The 18,791-nt window shown below is 40.7% G+C and overlaps 1 protein-coding gene across 3 annotated transcripts in view; it reads left to right on the top strand.

The window, feature by feature from the left end:
- Positions 1–18,791, top strand: part of LOC117775889 (ras and Rab interactor 2-like) — a 44,236-nt gene that overhangs the window by 16,468 nt on the left and 8,977 nt on the right. For 2 of the 3 annotated variants that reach the window (XM_034609440.1, XM_034609441.1), the window contains 5 exons: positions 1,599–1,809; positions 3,458–3,569; positions 8,247–8,319; positions 10,319–10,410; positions 15,807–17,417. In XM_034609440.1, the coding sequence (XP_034465331.1) occupies positions 1,599–1,809; positions 3,458–3,569; positions 8,247–8,319; positions 10,319–10,410; positions 15,807–17,417 (2,099 nt within the window). Of the gene's footprint in view, positions 1–1,598; positions 1,810–3,457; positions 3,570–8,246; positions 8,320–10,318; positions 10,411–14,132; positions 14,683–15,806; positions 17,418–18,791 lie in introns of those variants that run through there. The other variant, XM_034609442.1, reaches the window with a different exon arrangement.

Consider the following 18,791-nt stretch of genomic DNA (forward strand, 5'->3'; position numbering starts at 1 on the left):
TGGACTTTGAGTGTGCAAGCGGCGACCGCTGTACACCAAGAACACAAGAGAGCAGGGGTCGTGTGCCATCATCGGGGGCAAGGTGAGGTTGTGGTCTGAACTGTCATGTAATGCTCAGTAAACAGTGGTGTTGAATTTGACTCAAACTTTAAAAAATCTGACAATAACAAGTTAATAAAAAGGTACATTAAGTGTGTTTACCCCCTACTACAGCCCTGTTTGAATGTTAGATACTACCCTGTGTCCCAGCCGGTTGGCAGTTTGATTTAATGTGTGTGACAACCAGCAGAGAGCGCTCTTGATAGGCCTCTTGACAGGTGTTTGCTTTTGTGTTTTGTGCAATGTTGTGTGAAGTGTGATGAGTAGATACTTACACATAGCAGTCCGAGTTATTTCAAGAATCAGCAGGATGTATTGATGAGTTTGCCAGGATCTGTTATGTAGTGACTGTCTGAACCTAACTATCAATCTCTTAAACTTAGAAAAACACCCTCCAGATTCCACAAACCAGATTCTACAGCGGCATTGTTACTGTGGTATTCAGAAGGTACCTGTTAGATGTTGAGGAAGTGTGACAGAATCTGGTCGCTGTGACCCTGTGAAAAAATTCCACTTCTTTATCTGCTTTTGAATTATTTGTCTGGAAGTCTCCACAATATTTTTTTTAAAGTTTGCTTCTGTTACTGTTAGTTGAACCAGTTCATTCACAGTGTGTGTGTGTGTGTGTGTGTGTGTGTGTGTGTGTGTGTGTGTGTGTGTGTGTGTGTGTGTGTGTGTGTGTGTGTGTGTGTGTGTGTGTGTGTGTGTGTGTGTGTGTGAACTATTATTAGTAGTAGATTAGTGTATTTATATACATCCACTCTACTACAGTTCAAAGGGGAAATATTGAGGTCCCTCCTTTTATTTGACAACTAAAACTGTTTACCGATAAAATAGACGGTATGATTGTAGCCCTGTGTTTAGATTACACATAATGCAGCATAATTTAGAACAGGTTTATTTTTAGTGAACGCTACTGACACATATATGCACCAGTGCTAAAGATAGTATGACACTCACAAGGTTTAAGTTTGAATCATTTTGCTACTAATCCTACTTCTACCACTGCCAATGTATATCATTAGGAAACCGGGAAGATATTTTAGTTAATTTATATAGTGCAGAGCCACAACTCACTCTGTTGAAGTTCACCTGCAGCTTCCTCTGGAGCAATAACAGCCCCATGTTGCCCTTAGCTCTACATCTACCAAGTTTCTTTCCCCTTTCTTTGCAAATGGCAGTAGAAATCAGGAAACTGTCGATTCTTGTGTTTGTGCAGGAACATGTTCTGTTCTATTTTGGTGGCAATAGTCATTATGAGCACGTGTTCAATCTTTGTAGGCTCCAATAATCAAGTCTATCACAAGCTTCACTTTAATAAAGAACTGTTTCCCCTTTCTTCAGAAAGGGAGGATACAGAATAATTACAATAGATACAAAATAGTAAACTAATGAATAATGGAGATAAATCCTTTCACATTTCCGTCATACTGTAATCCTGTGAACAGTTGCCTTAGTTACAAAATTCAGAGGTAATCCTGGTGTGTCCTTGTTTTCAGGCTGGGTGAGGAGGTGGGAGGTCTCTTCCTGCAGGCATCGCCTTGCGCTGGGATTGGTCCGGGACTAGCTCGGGTGAGAGATTCGGGCTACGACTCCCTCCATCTCCGGCTCAGTGTTCTGGACAGACTGGTGCATACACATGCTGTGTGGTTACAGCTGTGTCTCAGCCACCAGGATGCCACCATCATGCTACAGAACCAGCCCACAGGGGTGAGGGAACAGCAGCGACTGCGGCTTCTTGTATTCAATGCTTTCACTCTGCTTTCAAAGTTCAACAAACACACATAGAAACAGTAAACACAACAAAAGAAACAAAATGCAATACAGTACAACACCATAAACCACATCCTCCTTAATCACTGCTACAATTACCTCTTCAACACTTTATAGGTGTATAACAGACAATGAGACCAGATGACTATGTTTCTCCATAGCTCAAAAGAGATTTATGTATGTTTGGTAGAGTTGTTGTGATAAGGTGCGCAGTTACCTATTACCTAAAAAAGGGCATGTCCAGAGATATTATAAACCCTCTTTTTTTAGGAATGCTGATAAACAATGGCCACTCAATTTTTCCTTTTCAATCAATCAATCAATACAATTTTATTTGTATAGCCCATATTCACAAATCACAATTTGTCTCATAGGGCTTTAACAAGGTGTGACATCCTCTGCCCTTAACCCTCAACAAGAGTCAGGAAAAACTACTAAAACTTTAACAGGGTAAAAATACCGTAGAAACCTCAGAGAGAGCCACATGTGAGGGATCCCTCTCCCAGGACGGACAGAAGTGCAATAGATGCCACGTGTAATGGAGAACATCAGAAAGATAAGGGTATTTGCAGCATTGATTAGAATAAACAGTTTGTACCATAATGGAAGTTAAATGAATTGATGGATTATTGTCAGTAATGGTTGAGTATCTGAGGAGAAATATTATATATCAAGCAGTGTTGTTGTAATCATAGTCCATGGTCAGCAGCCAGCAAGATCATGATCCACCATCAAGATCGGATGCCACTATAGTCCACAGTCATTGTCCACTGTGTGTGGAAGAATGTTCAATATATGTATTTCATGATCTCTTGCCAATTTTTCATAGCTGTCAGGATGTCTCTGCTTGGCCACAAATATAGATGAACTGGTCTTGAAATATAAAAGTCATAAATGAAAGATAAAAGTCATAATATTCCATCTATCATTACTGGTGCAAATATTCGTCAGTAGAATTGTTTTCAAGTAGTTTGAGTGAGCGCTACTTTTAAGTCATGGTACATTACACACCAGTTGGCAGTGTAATGTATACACAGGCCTTATACAGTTTAATGTAAACCCTCTTACATTATATTTTACTTGTAAGAAACTGAAATTGTCAATTAAATGGAGGGAGTCGAGGGACCTCATCCTTTACTTTTGGGCTTGTAGAAGAGTGGAAGTATAGAATAACTGATACACTACTATGAATATTTTTCCACCCTCCCACTTAAACACACACATAAATACACACACACTCACACAAAAACAAAAACAAAACAATGGTGTTTATCCTGAATCTGTGTTTAGTTTGACAAAAAGTCAAAGCCATTAGCTTAAACTATGAGAGGCACTGACTGTGAGTGCCACAGTGTTTAAGCTGATGTTTTCACTATAACTTGACCAACCAATCATAGTGTGTCTTCCACTATCATTTTTTGTTCAAATCATATACATCAAAGATAATAGATAATACTTGTTGGAAGACATGTATCTATTAACTAACCTTGCCATATTACAAATCTTTCACAAATCTCCAAAAATAACAATGCAGTTCATCACTATTTGTTGTATGTTCTGATTCATGTCCTCTCCTGGCCTGCAGATGTTTGTGGTGAGGAAGTCAGCCAGTCTGCAGAGGAAAGTTATATCTCTTCGGATGGACAAAGACTCTGCAGTTCCTGTCAAAGACTTCCCTGTGAAGGAGAGCCAGTACAGTGAGCATCTTGGAACTCTGTTCATATGCCTGTTTTTATGTTGCTGTTTTTTGTTCTTTGAAATACACGAGGCTGCCAAACAGGTTTCCTCCTCCAGAAATTTCAAGCAGGAGCTATAGACAGTGGAATGAAGTTAGTAAGTGATCAGGGGAAATCCATTTGCAGTCTGTCTCCACCCCACAAAGGTTCCTTTGATTACACACAAAAATATTTGTCTCAGTTCCTGAGCTGGAAAGGCCAGGCAGCTAGATTTTGGACAAAGTACTTGTACTCATGACATTGTCATTAATACGGAAACCTGTAATTATCATATAGGCCTTAATCACTGAGGCACACATACAGTATAAAATACAGAATACACAAATTAAGGTTTTTAAATGCAATGAGAAAATGCAAAGTATATCTCCTGCTTCAATTTTTGTTATTTTCTCCATCTCCAACTATTCAGGTTTTGTGCTATTTAGTGAAACTGACATTCACCATAAGAGTTCAACAGTAACATAACTATTAACTAACTCAAGCAAAAAGAAGCTTGTTCAAAGTAACCCACTTTTACTCCAATCAAACAGTGTCACCAAACATTCTGACTTCATATCGACTGCAAATTAGTCCACATTGATTTTCTACTTTTCTTTACTGTTTCTAATGGGTAAAATGCTAGTTCTACTTAGAACTGTGCTCAGTGCATTGATTCATACAGCTCTTCCGTCTCTCTCTCTCTCTCTCTCTCTCTCTCTCTCTAACTAACTCTCTCTCTCTCTCTCTCTCTAACTATCTCTCTCTCTCTCTCTCTAACTAACAAACAAACAAACAAACAAACAAAACATTGATGATGGACCCTCTTCGCCGTGCACACTCTGAATCAAAACATGATGATGCGTGGGATGAAGAGTTGTCGTAGGTTACAGTAGAGGAGACAGGGAGTGGAAAAACAGATGCTATTTCTTGAACTCTGACAATGAGTATGTTTTGTCAATCCAGACGAACCTTTATCAACTGAAGAGTAAAAAGTGCTCTGGAACCATCTGAACCAGACATATTCGCAAAACAGAACATGTAGAAACTTAACAAATCAAATGTCGAAAGGCCGAATGGTACATACATTTTTAATATTTCAATGCCTCAGCCCGTGCTGCCGTAGCAGCTCAAGCTGCAAGAGAGGGTCGGGAAGGGATAGCTGTTGCTGATGTAGAGAGAGACATAGGCGAAGAAGAGGTGGACTGCAGCCATTTGGACTAATGAGAATTCCTTTTCCAATAATTTGATGTAGTAATATCTCAATTACCCAGCCCCTAATATTCACATAAAAGTGGTGTTTGGAAATGCACATTTATTTAGATTTTTTATTCAAATATTAAAGTTTGGATAGACCTGGTTAGTGGGACACATCACTCAGTTCATGTGTAAGCTTAACTGTAACAATGACAATGATTGCTCTATATTTTTCTGCATCCATCTTTCCCTCTATCCTGACAAGTCTCCCAGTCCCTGTTGTAGAAAAGCATCCCCACAGCATGATGCTGCCACCACCATGTTTGACTGTACATGTAGGTATGGTGTTAATGAGGCGATGCTCAGTGCCTGGTTTCCTCCACACACGCCTTTATTTTTAATAAATTAACAAAACACTCCAAAAAACAGTTTTTGCTTTGTCATTGTGGAGTATTGTGTGTAGATGAGAAAACCTTCAGAATGCACTATACACTACCGTTCAAAAGTTTGGGGTCACTTAGAAATGTCCTTATTTTTCAAAGAAAAGCTTTTTCAATGAAGATAACATTAAATTAATCAGAAATACACTCTATACATTGTTAATGTGGTAAATGACTATTCTAGGTGGAAACGTCTGGTTTTTAATGAAATATCTACATAGGTGTATAGAGGCCCATTTCCAGCAACTATCACTCCAGTGTTCTAATGGTACATTGTGTTTGCTAATCGCCTTAGAAGACTAATGGATGATTACAAAACCCTTGAAAACCCTTGTGCAATTATGTTAGCACAGCTGAAAACTGTTTTGCTGGTGAGAGAAGCTATAAAACTGGCCTTCCTTTGAGCTAGTTGAGTATCTGGAGCATCACATTTGTGGGTTCGATTATACTCTCAAAATGGCCAGAAAAAGAGAACTTTCATGTGAAACTCGCCAGTCTATTCTTGTTCTTAGAAATGAAGGCTATTCCATGCGAGAAATTGCGAAGAAACTGAAAATTTCCTACAACGGTGTGTACTACTCCCTTCAGAGAACAGCACAAACGGGCTCTAACCAGAGTAGAAAGAGAAGTGGGAGGCCCCGGTGCACAACTCAGCCAGAAGACAAGTATATTAGAGTCTCTAGTTTGAGAAATAGACGCCTCACAGGTCCTCAACTGGCAGCTTCTTTAAATGGTACCCGCAAAACGCCAGTGTCAACGTCTACAGTGAAGAGGCGACTCCGGGATGCTGGCCTTCTAGGCAGAGTGGCAAAGAAAAAGCCATATCTGAGACTGGCCAATAAAAAGAAAAGATTGATATGGGCAAAAGAACACAGACATTGGACAGAGGAAGATTGGAAAAAAGTGTTATGGACAGACGAATCAAAGTTTGAGGTGTTTGGATCACACAGAAGAACATTTGTGAGACGCAGAACAGGTGAAAAGATGCTGGAAGAGTGCCTGACGCCATCTGTCAAGCATGGTGGAGGTAATGTGATGGTCTGGGGCTGCTTTGGTGCTGGTAAAGTGGGAGATTTGTACAAGGTAAAAGGGATTTTAAATAAGGAAGGCTATCACTCCATTTTGCAACGCCATGCCATACCCTGTGGACAGCGCTTGATTGGAGCCAATTTCCTCCTACAACAGGACAATGACCCAAAGCACACCTCCACATTATGCAAGAACTATTTAGGGAAGAAGCAGGCAGCTGGTATGCTGTCTGTAATGGAGTGGCCAGCGCAGTCACCAGATCTCAACAGCTAGAAGGTCTGCAATGCTGTAATTGCTGCAAATGGAGCATTCTTTGACGAAAGCAAAGTTTGAAGAACAAAATTAATATTTCAAATAAAAATCATTATTTCTAACCTTGTCAATGTCTTGACTATATTTTCTATTCATTTTGCAACTCATTTGATAAATAAAAGTGTGAGTTTTCATGGAAAACACAAAATTGTCTGGGTGACCCCAAACTTTTGAACGGTAGTGTATGTCTTGATGGTTTGGTGCAGCTCAACAAAATAAAAGCACACCCTGGCCTATATATGTATATATGTATGTAAATGCTTCTTAGACAGGCTCCATACCAAAATATACTTTTTGTACTTGTCTGTACTGTAGTGTTTTTGAAGCAGAGTCACATGGAAATCTTATCCAGTGCGTCTGAGATTTCAATACACTAAAGCTTTTATCACTTTTAAGCCCGTTTGTTGTTCTTTTCTTCTTTGCTCTGTTCTATTTTTAGTCTCTTGAAAAACTGGGTATTTCCACAAGCCTAAACCAAACATCACTAATGTGTACTGTCCTCTGTTGTACCTGCGTTCTCACATTTGACTGCGTCAGCACCAGACTGGAATTTCCTAATGCTTGCGTAGTGAAGATATATGCTGCGTGTGAAGCACCACCCACTGCAGCTACTGCTGATAATGGGTGTATATTGAATAGTAAGTGACATTTAAGTTTGGAGCTGTCAGTCTTGAGTGGAGCAGAGACAGTTAATAAAAGAACTACTCACAGCAGTGGGTTGTGCCGAACAGATACACACTTCTGTGTATGTCTCCTCAAAATGAGAAAAACCTTAGGATGTATATACACTTTATAGAAGTTGAGCATTAAACAGTTTTACTTTTCCTCTCCCCAAATGCCTGAAGGAGTTTTACAATCCCACCAGTGTGTTCGGATGTCACTGCAGGCTTTTGTTTTTGCAGTGCAGGAGCTTGCTCGGTGTTAACCCTTTCCAGTTGCACTTGCCATAGCTCAAACTCAGCAGCGATACCATGTACAACAATGGCTAATTGTGTGGTGTTTGTTTTGTCTGTTGTTTCATTGCAGGCCAGAAACAAAAAGCTGTGTTCTGTGTTTGAACAATTTTATTGCAGCGCCACAGCATTAACTTTACATAAGAGCTTTGTCTTTGTAACTTATCCAGTTTAGAGGCTTCTTTCCAGTTGTACCGATGCTGAGATGTGACTTTTCATCACTGCAACTGCATCCCTTTACACTAGACACACTGGGATGTCTTTTACTTTTTGTCCATTTCTTTTGGAAAGTGCATCAACTTTTTTTCTTGACATTCGCCAATTTGTTGTTTGTTTTAGCGATGACAAGTAACAACTACATTTTTATTCATCCTGACCGGGATCTGACAGGCATCCCATCAAGTGGGAACCAACCTGAAGGACATGTTAGTGGACTGTTTTATGTAAAAAAAAATTATCCGAGGAAAAAGTAATTGCAATTATGAGAAGATTACGTTACGTTTTTTTGGGATCTATGAATGGTCTGAATATAGCCTGGACGCCACAGGTTCCTCAGACCTGGTCTACAGTCCGTAATTATTTGCATAAAGGCTAACAGAGTTTATCCTATTTTAGAGGGGTGTAAGGTTAATCAGATTAAGTTAAATGTTAACAGGGATGAATTCATTGTGAATAGTCACTTGTGATTAATTATTTTATCATAATTTTTGGTTGTTTCTTTGTTCCTGCAGCTTTCTCTCTGGAGGGATCAGGCCTGAGCTTTGCAGACCTTTTCCGTCTTGTGGCTTTCTGCTGCATCAGCAGGTGACTTCATCATTCACACTTACTCAGGATTACACAAAGAAATGCAAACCACTCATGTGATCCATGTTTAACCTGTGTATTTAACACTGTTTAGTATACAACCATAATCCGGTTATCTATCAGCATCTGAGGCATACAAACTGAAAAGATTGAAAGAGGTGAGGGGGTTTTGTTCTCTTTAGGACCAAACAACAACACAAAAAAGTCAAACATTTCTAATTGTTACTGGGATATGACGGGGGCCTGCTTTTGTTTGTGACAGATTTGTACCACATACTGTTTCTTTTGTATTTACACAAAAATGGGATACTAAGTGCAATACACAACAAGGTGCAATTAAGTACATTTATGTATATGATAAAAAGATACAAGATAAAAGTAGCCATGATTATATTCAAACACTAATGTACGTTGTATCATAAAACTTTCAACACAGCAAACCTGCAAAAACAAAGACGTGTCATAAAAAGAAAAAAACATTCCACAAACCTTGATCCAAACACGGAAGCAGAGATGCATTAATTGATAGTCAGACACTTCAAATAGAATTACATGACTTGTGCACAACAAGTGCATAACAAGTTGTCACGTGTTTTGGTGAGTTTTGTATTAGCTTTTCTCAACAGTGTGGGGTGATCTTGATACAGTTTAATGACTGAATTGAGGTAGTAAAGATTCCTTTAATGCAGTGTCACCAGTACCAGATGACAGTAACATGTTACCTGTCAGATGTACTTTAACACACTATTTATTATTAACCTCACATCTAGATAATGCCCCAATTGTATTAATGAAGTCAGCTTGAAGTTCTGTTGAAGTCTATGAAGTGTGTGGAATACAGTAAGAAAAAGCAATTTTTGCTCTGTACGGATCTTTGGCACCTGCAGGGTAAGCCATGTTTGTGATTGGGTAAAATGACAACATTCCAGGACATCAAGTCAGAGAGGTAGATGGAGAGCTTTTCTAAATTAGCTTTGTACGTAAAGATAAATAAATGCTGATCCCCCTTCACTAAAGGAGCAGGGAGGCCAATTTTGTTGTAGAATTGGCAATGGTGTGTCCCATAACTATCTCCAGAAATAAATCTAAGTTTTGAGGTTTGAGGGTGGAGCTTGCTGCCCGTCAATAAATAACGTCACCATGCTCTGGAACTGAAAAGAAAACTGCTACATCAATTCTTTGGAGAATGTCCGCAGAAATGGGTCCAGACTTTCTACAGAGTTTACACATGAACAACTCATCAGGAGATTCTCTGTTAAGTTCACAACAACACAGATATCTCCTTGGTGTTAAGAAGGGGAGTGGTGCACCATGCAGAGGCAGGACATAACATAGTTATTCCCGCTGCAGAGATCACATGTGTTTGTTTACAGCACGTTGTCACGTGTTAGAAATGTCATTAACACACCCAATCTGTCATTGTGAATCACGGAGGATCTCCTGCTGTATTTTCACATCGCCGTCTTCAGACAATGTAAGAGTGAGAGTGACTTACTGCTGAGTTTTTACTAGAGAGCAGGCCAGGGAAACTGCAGAAAGTCCAGAGGCGCTCTCACTAAGACATTTGTGTTCTCACAATACAGCCCTCTGGAGAATGTCTGGATGTTCTCTGGAGTTCAATGTATGTGCGAAAGCAGTTTATTACACAATCATTTAATAATTTAAAGTGTCCAGTTTTCACAGAGAGATGAGACTATAATCCTTCAGAAATCTTTAGGTAAAAGTTTTAGTTTTGATCACTCAAGTGTCCATGGGGGAATTTACAACCTTTGTAAACTACGATGTAAAACCTCTGAAAGGTCTTGTTAAATACTCAGAGGTAGGGGAGCAGCAGGAACATTTCACCCTCCGGCCAATAACCAAGTCTCACTCCTCTTTTACAACTCAGTGACTCACTCACACACTTCTAGGAATAGGTTTTGAGTCGCACCAATTTTCACCCACTTTTTCCTTTACCAGTTCTTCTAACTTTCACTCTTATCTTTTTCTCTTTTCCTAGGGATGTGTTGCCCTTCACTCTGAAGCTTCCAGAGGCTATCGCTTCAGCCAGAACATCTGCAGATCTTGAGGAGGTTGCTAAACTTGGATCAGGTTTGTGGTTTAATGTATTTTATCTTTGTGGGGCAATCATACATGGAGGAAGTCTGTTAAGTGACGATAGACTGAAAGTCGTTTTCTTTTACATTTCATTTAGCTGACGCTTTTATCCAAAGCGACTTACAATAAGTGCATTCAACCATGAGGGTACAAACCCAGAACAACAAGAATAGAGAAAGTACAATTTCTTCAAAAAAGCAAAAACGACAAAGTGCCATTTAAGTGCTACTAAATTGTTAGTTTAAAAATGTTATTCAAGGTATAGTCGGAAGAGGTGTGTTTTTAGTTTGTGGCGGAAGATGTGTAAACTTTCTGATGTCCGGATGTCAATGGGGAGCTCATTCCACCATTTAGGAGCCAGGACAGCAAACAGTCGTGATTTTACAGTTTACATGTGGAAATGAATCGCAACAAAACATAGTATGTGTAATGTTACCAGCAGGTATGTCAATGTACATCATAAATCATGATCATAGGTCAGGGAGAGGATTACTATGTAATCTGATAAAACCTATGATAGTATACTGTAGGAACTTATGTGTGCAGATGCACAGTATCACTGTATAATGTTGTGAGTTTATCATAAATCCTTCCTTATTGCATTTACAGACATCACTTTTTGCAGCCAAACTGATTTGTGTACTTGGCTCATCCCTATGCAGATTCTGCACTGTTTTCTGTCATTCCACATCTGTTGTGTGTAAAAACTGTGGGATATTTTTCCTCTGGCATGACACTCGTAAGCTCCAAGTCAACCCTGCTCAAAGCATTAACTAGCATGCCAAGGCTCAGTGTCTCACCCTGAGGGACAAAAGCCTTATCCAGGCCCAGATATGTGATGTGTTGCTGGGTATTGACTTAGGCGTTAGCAAGACACCTCTGGAGTTTCTGCTCCACCCAGACTGTTAAAGCCCTTGGCCTTTTTACAGCCATGAACACAGAACATGACCATTTTATTCGAAGTTCTTAAAAGTGTTCAGTCACTTTTAGTGTACAGAAGACAAAGATTATCGCCACATGTTATCAGTAAGTTTTTATTTCTTAAAAGAGCAGACATAATTAGTCACTGAAGTAGTAGAACCCTTCTTTGCTTGTATCAGTTAATTGTTATTATTTGTCTTTTGCCCCAGCTCAATTTGCCATTTGCTGAAGTGAGCTAGAAACATGAAACTTGGCCCAATAACTGGAGAGGATGTGCGAATTCCACCCAAGAATCATGAGCTCTATCAGCCAGATGGCAAATTTTGTATACAGGCTTGGCGGACACATTTTTTTCTATAATTTTAAATCAATCAATCTTTGAATCAAAATGTCGCCATGGGTGGGGCTTAGCAGGAAAGTGCCCATAACTCTTAGCAATTCATCCAATCATTATAAATCTCAGAGAGATGGCTAGAATCTATTTTCATAAGCCTTCTATTAACTCCAGTTAAAGTATTGACTTTTGTTAATTTGGTTTGAGAAAATGATTCATAAAACCCAGCAAAGTAAATTCTTCTCCTCAGTACATTTACTGTACAGTGGACAAGATGAAATGTTACAACATGGACTATGATTGGTCTCAAAAATTCTTTAAACAAAATTAATTTAAAGCAATTTTTCTCATTTTTTCAATCCTAAAACTTCTTCATTGCTCTTATTCGTTTTGGACAACCAAGGTCCTTCATTTTGTTGGCACAAAAAGAGTTGAACCCTCAAAATGCCACTTACAGCCTTGATTTTGCTGTATACCTGCTTTCTCTAAGTCATAGTGTATCTTTTTTTACTTAATTTAGCTGATGTAAAAATAGTCAGCTGAAATAGTGTGGGTGTTCACACCGATTTGTGTCCATTCAGGCCCTGCTTCTGTGACTCAGATCTATGCCTGGCTTCCAGTGTCTTTCACCGTCATAATGAGTTCAAAGTGACACACAATGATTTGTGGATATTCCCTTTTGATGTGGTCTTGAACACACATGCATTCTCTCTTTTGTATTCCTCAGTGTCTCTTGTTCACTCGTAAATCGGCCCCTGTTATAGTATAGTGACACAACAGTAGGTTTTGTGTCTGTGAAGGTAATTGAGCAGCAGTGAAGAATTGATCTAAAAGGCGGTTCTGATGTACATATGAATAACTGTGTGTGTGTGTGTGTGTGTGTGTGCGTGTGTGTGTGTGTGTGTGTGTGTGTGTGGCTAGGAAAGCTGAGAAGAGTACTGTTGACTCTGACGTTGTCTCAGTATAGCTGCTTTCAGACATGCACTGAACTCTGCAGATACTCCGTATTTTCTCTGGAGGAGGTGCATGTGTGAATGCAAATGTCCAAGTGAGAGGCTCCGCAGTTTCTGCAGACTCTCTCCACCTGGTCCCCTAGTATAAAGTCCGTAGAAATTCACGAATTCAGAATTTGATGTGTGAACACAGCAGGTGATATCCACTGGATTCACAGCGAGCGAGTGGGGGGGTTGGTGACACTTCTAAGGCCCAGCAGAAGAAAAAAATTGAAAAAATTTGAAAAGTGGTGTCTTAAGACATCGACAAAGATGTCAAGAGAGTTTGTGGTGATAAGAGCCGACAATGGTTTCAGGGTGCTGTAAACATGATCACGTGATCCCCACAGTGGAGTTATTACATTATTCCTGCCTCTGTCTGCTGCACCCGGCTGCTCCAGCTCTCGCCTGAATAATGCAGAGGATTTGTTGCTGTTGTGAACCCATCTGTGCAAAGAACCTCCCGCTGTGCATGTGTGAAAGACAGACTCTGGGTAAACTCCGGAAACCAATTCTCCGGATTTTACCTGCAGGTCATTTCTGAAAACGGCTTATCTTACTACCTGTATTGTTGCTCTCCACCTGTGATGACAGTTTTGCTAAAACAGCATTCTTAGATCTTTATTCTCTTTGGTCTTTATGAACAGACATCATGTGTTTATTGACATATATAGCGGGGAAGTGGTCACAGGAGACACATTCAGAATGAGAATTTACGTACTTAACGCTGTCCACTTTTGATCAGACCTCTCAGGATGAATGTTAATGCCAGGTCTGAACATGGCCTTTCTGTTCGTTATAAATTTGTTAAATTGAAGTATAAGAAGCTTGACAGTCCATTATTTCAGGGCTGCATGGACAAAGACCTTAAATGAATCAGGTATTAGCAAAATATGACTGATTTAAATTGAACACATTTGTTGTTGGTGTCGTAAAATTCCGTGCTTAATTTTTCAGTTACATCCATTAAATTAAAGCCGTGTCAGACAGTGATAATAATACAGATATTTATAGATTTAATAATGTTATTTATAACAACAGTAATGATATTCTTTGCTCTATGCCTCTCTTTACTAAGACATGATGACAACCACTTTGGGTATTTCTCTGGAAGAACCAGTTAGTTAGAACAGTGTGCTGCACTTGCCATTGCCAGGTCATACATCAATCAAACTTTATTCCTCAGGGTGTGTGTGTGTGAGTGTGTGAGTGTGTGAGTGTGTGAGTGTGTGAGTGAGTGAGTGTACAGCTATCTTTGTGAGGACCAGTTTGAGTCTACTACCAACAAGTGAGGACATTTTGGACGGTCCTCACTTTGTGACCCCCCTTTTAATGGACTGTTTGGGGGTTAAGACTTGGTTTTAGGGTTAGAATTAGATTTAGGTTGAGGGTTAGGGTTAGGCATTTAGTGTGGATGGTTTGGGTAAGGGGCTAGGGAATGCATTATGCCAATGAGTGGCCTCACTCAGACAGCTGTACAAACGTGTGCGTGTGTTGACTGGAGCAGTGCGTGTGTTGACTTGTGCTTTGCTTTGCACATACTTGTGTGAACATGCTTATATGAATTCTGCAAAATTAGAAGTTACAAGAAATTATCTATTATAAATTATCAGAACTCTATCTGAAAACATTGTATTGTCAACTTAGTAAGTAATACAGTCAGAATATGTAACAAAGGGAAAAGTAGAAGACAAAATAGATGAGAGGGTTAACAAGAGACATCAGGGAAACAGGAAAAGTGTTTGTCCCTGTGCCGTTGAGCGAGAGAACAACTGACCATGCAGCTTGAGCTGAATGGGAGGGAGAGAGGCGGGAGCACTGTGCTAATATCCCGCCCACACACATCAACATGAGTGAGTCACAACACAGATTTAGTGTGGGTGAGCTAGAGAAGCCAGTCGAGTTTCAGCTTGTGTAGATGCAGCAGTGTGTCCTCTGCAGCACCATCACATTTGTACAAAGTTTGAATGAGTGTGAGATCAACAGCTCGTCTGTGTGTAAGGCAGCTTTGGGATCACAGTAAGTATTGTTATCCTCTCTTCTGCGCTGTAGTTATGTGAAGAGCTGTGTCTGGCACTGGTATTCCTCATGTGGTATTGTTTCCACTTGTGTGTGTGTGTGTGTGTGTTTCTTGTTTTGCTTTGTCTAGTACAGCCTGGACTCTGAAGGGTCAACAAATGGTTGTGTTAAAGTTGTTTGGTTCTATTTTCCTCTTACGTGTTTGTTTGGAAGAGTTTGAGCCTCCCGGTCTGCAATAGTATTTCTAGTTCTTTTGAGAGAGATAACATTTGCAGGATTTGCTTTGCATCATTGTTAGTGGATGAGAGGTCAATTGAAAGTGGTCATTGTTAAGCATTTTTCAGTTTTAGATTGTGCTTGTTTTTTGCTGCTGCTCACTGTTGATTTGCAGGATTTGCTTTGAGTAAAATTGTCAGCTTCCAAGAGAACAGCATGAGACCAATAAATGACATAGTAGGGCTGTAATGGAATATTTTAAATTTAAATATTTTGCAAGAAAATGTATTAGCTAAAGGGGTATACTACTACTATTACTATCTATGTGTGTACACACACGGCAGTGGCTCAGGGGGTAGAGCAGTCATCCTTTAACCAGAAGTATATATATATATATATATATATATAGCATAATTGTGACATATTTCAGTGATTTTATGAGCTGGACTAATCTCATTAACATATTTTTGCCAACAGTCAAAAACTACTCACTTTATCTGGTCAGAATACTAAGATTGTAATTAAAGTTTAGTTGAGTAATTACAATATAATTATTTGATTTGTGGTGCTTACCAAACCAAATTAACTGAATGTACTGTTCATGCCTTCTCTTAGTGGTGTTTCTCAGTGATACAAAAGTATTGCTTTTACAATTATTGAATGACCTACTAAAAATAACTGGAATTTGTGTTCAGTATATTATTTGGTCAGAGAGCTTGTGAGAGGCATCTACCAAATCTTTGGTCCAGGTTTGTTAAAAGATAATGATAGCCTCAATTCACATGCTACTATATTATTCGGATCATGGCACTGTTTCCACCTGGTGATCAGACAAGAACCAAATATATTAAATTTGACACTTGTGTGTTGTTTGTCATCAACAGTATTTTTCTCATTATCTCATCCAGGCTTCTGGGCCGCTCAGTTGTGCCGTAGGAGGAAGGTCTTGTTGTCAGGGGAAGGAACTCCCAACAGACCACCTTCTACTACTCAGGGACCAGTCTTCTTGGCAGCGCCCCCAGGGCGCCCACAGCTTCAAACTCGCACCCCATCTGAGCTTGAGTGTTGCCAATCCAACGGAGCGCTGTGTTTCATCAACCCCCTCTTCATAAAGGTCCACCAACCAGACGGCGATTCAAGTGCCACCGCCTCTGGCACAGCAAAGCAGGTGCGGAGGGAGGAACCTATTAGCAACAACGAAGAAACCAGCCAGGATACTCAGCCCTGTTGTGGCAGCAGTCCTCAGGTCTGCAGCTCAAATCACAGTGACAGAAGCCAGTCGGGTCAAAGCGAACTGCACAGCCTCATCAGAAACACACAGCTACAAGGAGATAACAGTCAAGCCAACTGCAGTCAGAAGCTAACTGTGTCTCGGTCCCCACCCCCTCGTCCACCTCTACCACGCTCTGTGCCACGGCGCTCAGCCCCCCCTGTCAGACAGCGCAGCATGCCAGAGAAGATCTCCTGGATCAACATCCCCAAGGAGAAGGTTGAGGAGAGAGAGAGGGGCAGCAGCCTCCTGTCTCGTCTGGGCTCCTCACTAAGCATCAGCCCCTCATCCTCCCCTCCCAAGAGATTCAACATCAGCTCCCCTATATCCATCTCCCGGCCCTCCCTGCCCCTTTCTCTAACTTCTCTCTCCTCCTCTCCACGTCGGGGCAAGTTGTCACCATCATCCAGCCAGGAGGATGCTCAGTGCCACTTGGCACTGGAGGAGCAGACTATTGAGAAGGCTCTCATGCGGGCCAAACTGTCTCAGTGTAATGCTACCAAAACCACTGTTCAGGTGTCCAGCAGTCCTCCAGAACATTCAATGATGACAACCAGCAAGCAGGCAGAGAAGCAACGAGGAGAAGAAGAAGCAGGTGAGGAATGTAGTGGAGGTAGCCAGCGGCTGAGCGACATGAGCCTCTCCACTGATTCATCAGATTCTTTGGATTTCTCTCAGTCCTCAGCGTTCTTCCTTCCTCCTCTGCATGACCCTAGCCCCCCCACTGAGGCTGACTTTAACACACACCTCCCCCTCTCCCTCCCCCCATCCCACATGCCTTATGGCAGCATGGAGGAAGATGATGACGATGATGACGACGAGGATGAAGAGGAGCAAGACTATGGCGTCAGCCTTGAGAGTGATCAAGACCAGGACCTGACTATGGTGCCTCCCGGACATCGCACAAATCGTCGCCCCAGTGCCAGTGCTTTGGTCCTCCAAAAGGCCCTGCGAGGGCAACTGCGCAAGATGAGCGGAGTTTTCCACTCACTGCTGACGCCTGAGAAGAGGGCGATCCGCAGGGTTGTGGAGCTGTCCAGGGACAAAGGATCATACTTTGGCTGTCTGGTGCAGGACTACCTGAGCTACATGGGCGAGGGTGCAGGCACCCAAGCCTGGCAGGGCTACGCCTCTGGACTTGAGCTGCTGCAGACTCTCCGCCAGTTTATTACTCAAATGAAGAGCTACCTGATACAGAGCTCCGAAATGGAGCCGCCAATTGAGAGCCTAATTCCTGAAGATCAGATCGGTAAGTGCCAGGAAAAATTGTTCTACTCTCTTTTGCTCTAGTTCTTAGGTCTTTAGTGTTCTTTTTCTAGTATTTTAAGGAATGGCTCATGCACTTTAAATATCACTGTACCTCATTCTGGCAAACAATGTGAGCATAATCCTTTAATTATAGTAATTGTATGTTGTCTTCCTAAAGGTTTGGTCAACTCCTGTTAGATCATTACTGACTGCTCAACTTTTTCAACCTGTTTGCCATTTAGGCATCATAAACTCCTCCTCAACTCAAAGGAGTGGTGGTGGTGGTGGTGGTGGGAGTCATTTCTGTGTGTATTTGCAAATAATTTAGTGATTACTTTTAGGAAGTGTGAATGGGTGACAAAAAATGTGTTTAATGCAGATACAGAGGTTTCACTTCAATATTTTAGCAGTGAGGACTTTGGAAAACTTGTCCTCACGTGTTTGCAGCTGGATGTGTGCGTGTGTGTTTATGTGTCCATTCCTGGTGAAGCCATGGCCATAAGGGCTGGTTGTAGATAATAGTTTGCTGTCATGTAAGGGTAGGCGTTAAATCAGTCTTAGTGCAAAATTCTTCTTCTTCTTTGTTCGGTTTATTGGCGGAGGGCACCAATGTCAAGGTGCATTACCGCCATTTACTGTGTTTACAGGTCGATAGTCTATTAGTCATATTTGCTTTTCCCTTTTATATTGCTTTGTAATTTCCTTCCTTTATTGCATCGTACAATGCCATGATGACAGCAACATGTAAGGGAAAAAACAGACACAGTGATATACATACACAAGAACACATGCACCTGCCAGAAGAGCAGTCTGAATCAGTAAGACTAAGATTCAGTGGCTGCATCAGACCTTGGACAGAGTATCATGTATACACAGAGCACAAACAGGTTTATATCCCAGGGGGAAGGGGGCTGTTGAACCAACCTGTTTCTACTGGCCCTGTTCAGTGCTATAATTATAGTTACCATCACATAGCATGAACACTAATCTTTAATGTTGACATTTTACATTAACATTTTTAATAGTTATTATTTATTATTTGACCACGTTATAAGTGACATTGTCAGCATCTGTTTGGCGATTTTTTTTATATTATGCAAATTTTATTAAAGGGGAAACCCAGTGATTTTAACAATCAAGTTCAATTCACTTATCAAAGCTAACTATAATGACAGCTCTGGCTGTGACATAACTTTTATGATGTTCCCTGTGACTCTCTGTACCATGCAGAGAAGGTCAAGTGAAAGACTACTGCTGCTGCATTTTGGAAACGGGTAAGATCCTTAGAATAAGGAAGAAGAGTGTCTTCTTTTATTGTCAGGTGTCAGATTTAGCATGCAAAACAAGATGGCTGTCAGTTTCAAAGGATACTGTC

Source organism: Hippoglossus hippoglossus, chromosome 15 (genome assembly GCF_009819705.1).
Source record: "Hippoglossus hippoglossus isolate fHipHip1 chromosome 15, fHipHip1.pri, whole genome shotgun sequence".
In the NCBI taxonomy this organism is placed as follows: Eukaryota; Metazoa; Chordata; class Actinopteri; order Pleuronectiformes; family Pleuronectidae; genus Hippoglossus; species Hippoglossus hippoglossus.